Here is an 11433-nt window from a genome sequence, read left to right on the forward strand (position 1 = left end):
GTTGTGGCTTAGAACAGTGTCACTAATTCTAGCACCAGTGTTAAGAGAAGAAACTAAAACAAGTCATTACTGGTGGGAGGGAAGAGGTATAAGACTGCCCTTTTTGTTGGAAACACGGCCCCAAGTTGGATTAAAGTCACCATGGAACCCAGGTCTAAATATAATTTCATTTTGTATTTGCTGGAACTCCATCAATTTAATTCAAATTTAATTAAAGACTTTTGGCCAGAGAAGCACGGAGGTGAATCATCCAATTTTCTTCTGGCTACTTAATTCATACAGAAAATACAAAATGATGGACAATAAATAGTAAATAAACATGTCAAATTAAGTCCCTCATATGTAAAGGTGAAATGGGTCCTGGGAAGTATTTGTGGTTCATGCATATGCCTACATCAATCTTCCTTAAAGCCATAAATATCATGGAACGCATCTGTTATCATGTAGACGGTATTTTAGTCTACCATTGATTTACAAAGCAATCTGCCTATTCTGTTTAGACACTAAAGCCATGAGGAGTCCTGCTAAAAAAGCACATGCTAAACACTCAAAGAAGCGTGACCACAGTTTTCATAACTTGTATCAGTTCTAGATTTCCAGCAAGAACTTGCCCTGGAAATGGAGGCTTTTATTTCTAATGCTATACAACAGCCTGAAAAACTACTGCTAACAGGAGGTCCCCTGTGGGTTTCAGGTTATTTAGGACAGAGGTCTTGCCTTGAAAGATTACCTACTCCTGCACTTGAGAAAATACCCGCTCCTCTTCTAAGATCAACTATCCCACTTGGTCTGTCCTTGTGCCCTCAGTAATTAAACTAATTAGAAGTGTGACAAAGGAACACTGATTTTTTTTTTTTTTGAGATAACACAAACAAATCTGCAATCACCCACTTCCTTATGGCTAATGAAGACTGAAAAACAAAGCAAACAATTTTGTCCATTGATTTCAATTATATCATTAGCTCGTATAATGGAACTTGATTCTCAAATTTGGCATTTAGGTAGCTTAACTGGTTCTTAAAATATTCTGCAGAGTAAAGAGACATGTAGCTGGCGTACTTTGGTTTTATGGGTGGCTTTGCTCTTGGCTGGTGGTGTGACCTTCTGCTAGTCACACAGTGTTGCTCAAAGCTATATTAACAATCTCTGCTCTTAAAATTTCCTTTATAAAATAGCACAATGTAAAGAGCTTAGCAAAACCAGAACTGGCGTTTTATTCTTTGACCTGCTATGTCAGGTGAATGCAAGTTTAGGACAAGATGGTAACAGATAAACACAACAGTCTACTACCTTGTCTATTAGTCTGTAAGACTTCACTGTGAACTCCTAGATCAGTTCTGCTTTGTGTTTAGCTCTACAGGGATTTGAGCAAAAAATAGTAGTAGAGATAACGGTGCTGAGAATGCTGATTAATCAGCATTAATTTTATGTGACGTACACATACAGGGTGTAACGTGCGGTGTTATTCTGGAACTGGACCATGTGTAATTTGTTCTGCGAGATCTATTGCCTATCCCAGAGAGCAGCATATAGTTCACGAGTTTTAGCAGTCCACTGAATAAAAGATTGTCACTTACCACCTTTAGAAGCAAAGATTGTTGTGCATAAAGCACAATTTTCAAATAAAATTAATTGCACATAGAGAAGGGCAATATTTATCTGCAGAAAGGAAGAGAAGAAAAACTGGATAACAACCAAATGAGAAAAGGGCAGCACTCAAATGTGCAAAGCTATTGCAAAATAGTATTTCATACACCCATTATATTTATCCTCTATAACAACAGTTGTATAATTGTGCCACTTATGTGCATAATTTCAGAAGGGCAGGATTATTCTGAACCTGCAACAGCTTCATCAGAACATTTTATAAGTAAATAAATAATACAAAACAGTCCTAGCAATATAAAAGTCACTTCAAATTAGAAAGAATCTTGAAGAAGAGCCAACAAGCTACAGATAAAATAAACCAACGAATAACAGGAACTTTGAAAATATCCTCAGGGCAAGATAGATTAGATGCTTCTAGCTATATTACTATATATAAGTACTAAATGCTGCATTTTAAATATTAACATTTTAAATATATATTTCAGAGGTTTCACTTATAAAATCACAAATGATCTTTTGCACTGTGACAAAAGTACTCAATGTGTCTAAGAGCATTTAAGTGAAACACCAAGAACACATCACCTTATGAAGCAATCAGAAATAAAAAGTTAAGAAGTCAAAAGGTGATGGACAAAACCGATTCTCATATAGGTAGATGATCTATTATTAATTCTACTCTTGTAACATTTTTACAAGTGCAGTATTATTTTATTTTGGATTCTAATTGCCATACAAATAAGACTGGTATAGAGCTGTGCAAGACTGAGGCATAAATACATTTATGTATCTTCATCACTGTAAATACAAAGAGTTACTGAAAGCCAATGAGACTAGCACCAGCCTGTAAGTCGCATATCTGTGCAAGTACTTCAGTAAATCCCAATTTAAATGCTAAAAAAATTATGTCACAATCAGTATCTGCACTAGTAACAGTACTGTTATATGGACTTTTATCTTAAAAAACGCTGGTTGCAGCAGACAATATCAGTGGAGATTTTCACATTCTCTTTATTTGTAAGCATGTTTCTGAACTACAGCCAGAAAACCCCTAAAATCCCCACCAAGTTTCAGTAAGCAAAACCTGCAGCTGTAAGAAATAGATTGCGTATTTGTACTGAGGCACTGGAGTAGAAACAGCTAGACATAAGGAAGTACTGATGAAGAAGCAAACTGTCAGCAAATTTAATTTGGCTCAATCCATATATGCACCAAACAGTAACATGAAACCGGAATCAGACTACAAGATAATTTCACAAAAGCTTCTTCCATTATTATGCTACTTAAAGTTTGCACATTAACAGCAATTCTTTATGAAACTGAAAAGTGCTTTTAGCAGAAGGTCCTGTAGGACCTGTGACAAGTAGGCTTTTTGCACTTTTGCCCCCAAAAAGGTACATTGTCATCACAGATCCTGCCCAAGTCAAGCACAGCTTTTTAAAAATCCAAAGACAGCCTGATGACCTTGTTTCAATTTATAAATGGCGTTTACTGACATATAATGTAACTTGTTTCTTCTAGTTTTGCATATTTCACATGATATATAGTTGAATCCCACTTTGACCAGAATTTTAATAAAAGGAAAAAAGTTAGTTAACTGACAAATTCTTGTTTAAAAGACAATAATGTTATTTTTTTCACATTACTATTATTTTTTGCAGTATTGCCTAGAAGACAACCAACCGGGATAAACACCACTTTCTTTTAGTGCTGTATTAAACATATGGGAAAAAAAAATCTAATAATTAACAAACACAAAAAGAATTGACTTAGAATAAAAAGAGTAATACCTGGTATAAAATATTTGTGCCCTACATTCTCTAAATTATGTCTATTAAGGAAATAACTGGAACACAATTCGTATCAAATTCAGGCCACCTTTTCAAGTAACCACAGCGAAAGCAGTTGAGGAGGAGTTTGTTCAAACCCCAAGCACAGCTTCTATGCATTTCTTACTCAATGTAATCATGTTTCTCAGTGAGAAATGCAGCGCACTCAGACCAATACATGGACCTGATGTTACTACTTTGGTTTATGTCTTAATTTTTCCCTGCTCCAATCATCTTTATATAGCACAACTCAAAGTAAAATTCCTGGTTAATTTACTTTTCTCATTATGGAACTTGGTATCCAAAAGTTGTCCTGCAGACAACTTTTAAAAGCTTAATTTTAAGATGTTATTTGATTGCAATGAAGCATCTTTCTTGCTAACACTTACCTTTCCCCTAGTCAGACCTTGGTTAGATTTTGCATTTTATGTAGTAAGACAACAAAACAGTCAAGTACTCTAAAGACACAGGAAAAAGAAATCCCTGACAAATCATTTTCTTACATGGCTAACATTGTAACGAGGTGAATCTCAGTGAGGAAACAAATGTCTGCAAAAGCCTAACTCCTTAGATTTCCCTAACATTTCACTAAGCCTATGCAAATTTAAAGAGCTGTCAACTAGAACAGGGACTAAATAAGTTCCTAGGTGATATGACAAGGTGTTAGAAGATTTGCAAGTTGCCAGTCCTTCTTTAGTTGATTTCCTTCTACCTATTCTGAGTATAAAAAAAAAGAAAACAATGAGAGGTTTAATGTTACTGAGTTCTATTATTCATCTCTTTCAAAAAGAGCTTCAACTGGCTCTCCCATCATCACTCTTTTAGGAGACTAATTAAAACATTCATCTATTTTAAAACATTGGAGCACCATGCAACTGACCACATTTACATTTCATTTAAATGTAGAGGTTGTGATAAAAGGTGACCCTTCAATATGGTCATTTAACTATTACAAAGTTTACATGTGGGCATTTCTGAAAGTTTTAGACAAATCAGATAGGGTTATTTTATTTCATTAATATCATATTGATGACCTGAGATTAATGTATGGTAGCTTTTATGCAGGTGATTTTTCTGCAGCTTAAACTTTTACTCCTGAAAACTAAAGTAATTTGCGTGTGGATTTACTGTACTTTAAGCAGATTAACTTCTCAATTTTCCATCTTCCTTCTACCTATCAGAAGCATCTCCTATGAAACAAGCTCTTAAAACATAACCTGAAAAAAGACTTCACTGCTAAAGTAGCATTCAGATGCTGTAAATCCAGAATAACTTGTGTTGAAAGACAAAAACGGTGCAAGTTACAACCAGGTAATAAAATGACCTTAAGCAAATAAATTACAAGTCTAACCATCAGGAGAGGGAGTTTTTGAACAGCTTTCTAATAGGTGCTGTGGGGAATAATAAAAATCTATTTCATAAAGAGGATAAAATTGACTCTCTTGCTTCTGACATACTGATATGATTCAGTAACCCTGAGTTCTATTCTAAGGAGCAGAGCACCAACTCACAGACATCATATTCTCAGGAAGTTGCCTAGCCCCCATTTGGGATAAGAAAAGGAGTAACCCATCTTTCAGTTTAAAACTAATTTATAAGTATATACCTGGATGCACACTGGGGCACCTATATGCACAACAGGTTGTTGCAAATCGTGTTTTACTAATGCTAATGAACTACAAGTCCTTCTGTAAGAGAGAAATCCCACAGGCTGACTCAATCCAATCGCCCTAACTACTGCAAGGCTTTGAGATCAATTACCCAGCATTATGAAAGGCAGGGGCTGCAAAAGCCATTAGAGGAAGGCAATTTCTAGATGAAGAATAATGAATTAGGGATGACATTTCGGCTCTTGCATTTGCCAGTTTATGTCAAGAAGATAACATTAATTACATTTGGATTTTGTTTTGTTTCCCTGCAGTTGGGCTCTGTTCTGTGTTCACTTTTACTGGTAGCAGAAGACAGACATCAGTGTTTTCAGAGATCTGTGATTTCCCTCTTGCCTATCTCTCAGGGGTGTAAAAAAAAAAAAAAAAGTCTGTTTAGAACTTTGACAACCCAGTCTAAGACTGGTATATTACAGTGACAGACTGCTGGTGAGGATGAGATGTGTAAGGAAATGGAAATTAAAGAAGCTGTCATTGTATGAAATGTGACAATGGAGCAAGAACAATGACAAGTATAAAACCCTGATACCAACAGAACTAGGAAATTAATAATAACATTTAACTTATGCCTTATTTTCACAATTGGATAACATTTTAAAGCATTTCTAGCCTGTATCCCTAAACTGACTCGATGTGGATAAATACCTACACCTGTGAAATGTCCGTGTTAGCACTAACTCTCCCCAAAAAATGGTATTTAAAATCATAGTTTCAACTACAAGGATAGAAGTCAAAGTTCACAAAGGCAAATACAATGTTATTTACTTTTGTGTGCCTCGGATCTGTCCTTTGGTTATCAGGAGAAACTAAATGTTCATTTCCCACACTGTTAATTCTGTCTGTTTTTATCACTTCTTGTAAAAGAACAGAGCAATGCAGCCAGCCCTGTCTGCATCTCAGAACAGGTACTCAGTGCTTCCGTCTTGAGCACAGTTCTATTTTCACATATTGCCTCACTTGCTTTTTCGGAAACTTGTTCTAACTGCCCACTGTGCAGAGAGCTTCTCTCAAAGCATTTCAGTAAGATTTACAGTACGCAAAAACATGAATGAAGACTGGAAATTATTTATTTTCTGGAGTATTAAAACTTCATTTGATGTGACAGAAATAAAGTGCCACCAATAAAATATCCCCAAACACAAAAAGTATAATTCTTCTGTCAAGGTAAGAAAGAAACTACCATCCAGGAGTGGATACAAGCATAAAGATACCTATTTTAGATTAAGTATTTATATTACATTTACATTACATTTAGATTAAGTTATTACATTAAGTATATTTCTATGAGTCACTGTTAGAAGTGAAACTAGATGTGTCCTTTTTTTCCCCCACACCTAATACAGCAAAATCGGCACAGATTAAATAAAAAGGTTATAGATACATTTCTTTACAAAATGCTCGGTAAGAAGATTGCACCAGAAATTCCCCTTAAGCAAGCTGGTAACAGATTTCATGCTGTTTCCTAGCCCAGACATGAGCAATTTGACTCCTCTCTGTACACAGACAAGGGAGAATTAGACTGAGCATATTGAACAACCCACCCTTACAATACAAGTATGGGGAAGGAACAGTAAAATATATACATGCAAGCTAAAGAGCAAGTTTTTGTTTCTATTTGCAAAAACACTCCCAAAAAAAAAACAAAACAAAAACCCATCAACCCACAAACATGTTGAGGTTACTCCTTTCCTTTCAGCAAACTAAGGTATCTTACCTGGTAGGCATCCAGCTGTTCATCAGTAAATATTGTCTGCTTATTACCCATCTTAGAAGAGGAATTCTTCCTTTATGCAAATGCATCCCATTAGAAGTAGCTGGATTCCTCTGTATTGTAGGCATTTAGAGCACGTATACACCGTGAATGTGCTGAAAAAATCCCAAAGCCTGCATTGAACTGTTTTTGCCTGTACCCGTCCAGCGAGGAAGGAAGCGGTACTGGAAAATCTTTGCAAAGGCTTGACTTTAGTGTGCCAGGACGAGAACTGTTGAAGTCATAGGCAGGTGTCACCCCAAAACAATGATACCTATCTCCCCCTTTTGCAGATGCTTTTCTAAGTGACATACAGAGCTTTCACGACTTAAAAAAACAAGCAGGCAGCACTTGAAGAAATCAGCTCTCTACTGCCTCGGTGTCTCCTTGCTCAGTCTGCGAGTTCAGGGTGCTCTTGCTCGGCACCTTCACGTTTCAGAACAGCTCTGCGTCACCTGATGGCGCTCGGTAGCGCAGTCATGTAACGGACACGCGCAGAGCAAGGCTAGGAACTGGAAGAATGGACTAGTAGAGCAAGCGTTTCTGCAGTCAGTCTCCCCTCAGATCAAAGTCCATCCTCATCACTGCTTGGATCTGACCTGCAGTAGCATGCTGCCAAAGTGGGAGCCTCCATCCAGCGGTGTTTAAGTGCCCAGAGCATCCCCACAACACCAGCAGGTACCACGTGGGCTCCACATTTGTGTTCACACTGCGGCTACATCAGCCCTGGCTACCCAGGGTATAAGCTCACTACCAGAGGTGCAATACTCTCAGACAGACCAGGAAAAAACGAGTATTCCTTCTCACATTAAAGAAACAAACCTGGAAAGTTTAATTAAGTAGCTTAAACAAAAGTTAATCTGACTCTTTCGGCTCAGGCAAACAAAGCTGGAAAGAAAAAAAACGCTACCACAGCCTGAAAGAGAGGTGCAGAAAATGCCGCTAGAGGGCTCACAACATACGTTAAAGCAACACAACCCTCCTGTATTTCCTGGAAAGCGAACAAAAAAGGAAAAAAAAAAAAAGAGCATGTAAGAGATGCAGGCAGACAGAATGAATGAATAAACTCAGAAACAAAATCATATTATCTAACATCTGAAGAAGGATGAGCTCTTATAATAAGAACAGGAGGAAAGCTGGGTGAGAAAGGATGTGAAGATGGAGGCAAGACCTGTTACAAATAAGCTTCTTCAGCCTACTCGCTGCCCAGTTGTAAGCATAGGAAGGGCAGAGGGTTTGAAAATGTTTAATAAAATTCCTTCCTTTACCTACAGCTCTGCCCATGGTCGTTATTCCCTCAGCAAGTTAGTATATTTAGTATCTGGAGAATTACCTTCTGCTTTTTTCCTACAACTTCTAATGACCCTGACCAGATAACAGCATCAGATAATAGGAGTTGAGTTTACCTTCACATGCAACGAGGAACAAATATTTCACAAAAACACTGAAAATACATCTATTGTATATAGTGTAATAATGTCCTATGAAATGTTTTGGATATGTAGTAAAAACATCCAATGAATGGGGAACAGTCTCTAAGAGACCATTTATTTAGATTGCAACATTTAGAAATGCAGATTTGATTAACTATAAACCAGCACTGCCTGGTGCTACTAAAACACACTATTACCATATGTACAAAATGAATTTATTGGGATGAGAATACATTCAATAACACTTGCTATTAGTGGTAAACTAGCATCAGAATTTTATCAGTGAAAGAAATGGATGCTACCAATAGAATATACTGCAGCAGTTTCAAAATAATAAGAAAAAAACTACAGTAATAAGGGTAACACAAACTGAATGACCAACCTCCAGTCGGATCAACAGTGCAGCAAGCATCTATTCAAATAGCACCCATTTGAATCAACCATTTGTTACATGGCCAAACTGACCTCTTTTTTATCTAGTAACCAGTTTTTATTTTTTTCACCAATGTATAGTGGCATTGGATTCTTCTTCTGTTCCAAAAAATTACCCCCAAGACAGAATATAAAGAAGAAAAAAGCAAAACATACAAATCAGAGTATTTCTATTTCAACAAACTTTTTGAATCTGAAAACCACCACCCATAATGGCCCTTTGAGATTAAGAACTTTAAGAACTTTCAGAACGTCCCTGTTCTTACACATCCTCAACTCTGAATAAGTTGCATCACTGGCTTTAATGATTAACCATAAAATTAAGCATGTTTCTTACTCATGATCTGATGTTACTGAAATGCACCAACTAGCAGCTGATTGCAGTCAGATCAGAACAGTACATAGTCAAGTGATTTGTATGAAATAGCACTCCTTTCACAGCCACCTGATTCAAGCTGCCTGTCTATGCAAATCAGATTAAATATAAACGATCAAATTATTCTCAATGCCATCATACAGAAGTGAATCGACACCAAAGATGGATTGGGCTCCGTATCTTTTAATCTTGTGATCCTGCATGCTTGAGAGTGTTATTACCGTGGTAAGACTGACATCTCATTTCTTACCTGCTGTTATATTCTTGGCTGCCTGGTCCCACTGTATCCTAGATGACACAGATCAGCCAATCTCTATCTTTAGAAACCAAAAAATAAAAATAAAATCATAGAATATCCTGAGTTGGAAGGGACCCATAAGGATCATGAAGTCCAACTCATGGCACCGCACGGGTCTGCCCAAAAGTTTAGACCATGTGACTAAGTGCACAGTCCAATCTCTTCTTAAATTCAGGCAGGCTTGGTGCAGTGACTACTTCCCTGGGGAGCCTCTTCCAGTGTGCAGCCACCCTCTCGGTGAAAAGCCTCTTCCTGATGTCCAGCCTAAACTTCCCCTGCCTCAGCTTAACACCGTTCCCACGGGTCCTGTCACTGGTGATAAGGGAGAATAGGTCATCTGCCTCTCCACTCCCCCTCGCGAGGAAGTTGTAGACCGTGATGAGGTCCCCCCTCAGCCTCCTTTTCTCCAGGCTGAACAGGCCCAGTGACCTCAGCCGCCCCTCATGTGTCTTCCCCTCTAGGCCCTTCACCATCTTCGTCACACTCCTCTGGACACTCTCCAACAGTTTAATGTCCTAGAAGAAAGAAGAAAGGCTAAATGGAAAGCACCATGTAGATATGACTTGCTTGTGGTTACAAAGCAGACTAGAAGTAGAGTTCCTGAAGTTCACACATTCCTGTTTATTCTTTTGCACCATCTTCCCACTCTGTCCTCCTCCACTTTTCCATATTAAAAATGCTTTGGTTTCATTCAAACACAGAGAAATCACATAAGAAAACTAGTATGGCTGAAAGGGATGATTGCTTTAAAAGTTCTAAGTTCTTACTTAAAAAGAAAGACAACTGCAATGGACAATGGCACCCACTGAGTATACAGACAGAAAGCAAACTGTTTCTCTGCATATTCTGAAGAAGATTTTCAATTGTTAAATACAATTAAAATGCACAGGATTTTTTTTTTTTTTTACAATAACTTCCAAATACTGATTTTTGAGGGTTCCTCTATACTAGCTAGCTACTTTTCAAGCGTGCTATAGCTGTATCTATATTTTGTCATGTAATGATCTTGCTACACTAACCGGGTAAAATTTCAAGACAGCATAAAGCACAAACTCTTTTTCATTCCTATCTCCTCGTATATATCAAAGCTCAGTTAAATTTTTCAGTTTGCTCTTTTTCACTTCTTCTGTTTGTATTTTTCAATGACTAGTTTAATCTGCCAGTTGAGCGTTAAGCAATATTTACTCCTAGCACACTACTGCCACAAATCAATACTTCTCTATATACACAGCAGACTCTAATCTTAATGTTATCAGTCCCAGTTTTGCATCGCTTCATGGTATTTGAATTTCCCTAAACTGTTTGTCAAATGGACTGATTGTAAGCTATTTAGCAACACACAACATATACCTTACAAAGTTGCAAATTAAATTTAATGAAGAGGACAATATATATATACACAGTAGTCTTGCCATTATACTAGCCATTATAGCAGAGATTGTGCTTACATAGCCGCTCCTCATCTATTTCAAAAGTTTAATTAATAGATCAGAAAATAAATTATCGACCACATACACCAGATTTAACATTTTATAGCAAGACAGCTGTCAGCTGCAATTTCTTAACACCCATCTAAGGCTGCAATCTGACCCCAGCTGTAAGGACTTGCCTCCACAGCCCAGGCAGCTGAACAGATTGTGCTCACAATTCTGAGTCCCTTCAGTGTAAAGTCTTCTGCTTTGAACTGTTGCTAGCTGTGGTTGCTAAACCAGGTGACTGCTCTGATTTATTAGTAGAGGTCTAAGTTTAACAGCCTCCAATAGATGGGTCATCCTACCTTAAATTGCCTCTGTAAATTATACAGCAGAAGTTTGGCTGCGGTCTAAGAATGAAAGCTCTTACTCCTCCAAGGAAGATCAAGCTACTGTGAACCCTGGCCACATTACCTCTGTCTCATTCCATAGAGAATTTTCACATCCACACACAGAGTTAACAAGTTGCATATGAGCTGCCTTCACTCCCAAAGATCGTCCGCTATAACCTTTCTGAGTGCTCATACACAGATACAACCATAAGTTAGACTTTAGACTGGGGAAAAAAGAA

General features: G+C 37.5%; 1 protein-coding gene across 4 annotated transcripts in view; it reads right to left on the reverse strand.

Moving 5' to 3' along the window:
* CIB2 (calcium and integrin binding family member 2) overlaps positions 1-11433 on the reverse strand; it is a 44539-nt gene that overhangs the window by 32055 nt on the left and 1051 nt on the right. For 2 of the 4 annotated variants that reach the window (XR_007708735.1, XM_050713024.1), the window contains exon 2: positions 9732-9905. The exons of 1 other annotated variant lie outside the window; for it this stretch is intronic. Coding sequence is in view for 2 of the 3 variants with exons in the window: in XM_050713024.1 (XP_050568981.1) it covers positions 9732-9905 (174 nt within the window). In the remaining variant the exon portion in view is untranslated. Of the gene's footprint in view, positions 1-6815; positions 7698-9731; positions 9906-11433 lie in introns of those variants that run through there. One more of the 4 variants, XM_035554087.2, reaches the window with a different exon arrangement.

Source organism: Cygnus atratus, chromosome 11 (genome assembly GCF_013377495.2).
Source record: "Cygnus atratus isolate AKBS03 ecotype Queensland, Australia chromosome 11, CAtr_DNAZoo_HiC_assembly, whole genome shotgun sequence".
NCBI lineage: Eukaryota > Metazoa > Chordata > Aves > Anseriformes > Anatidae > Cygnus > Cygnus atratus.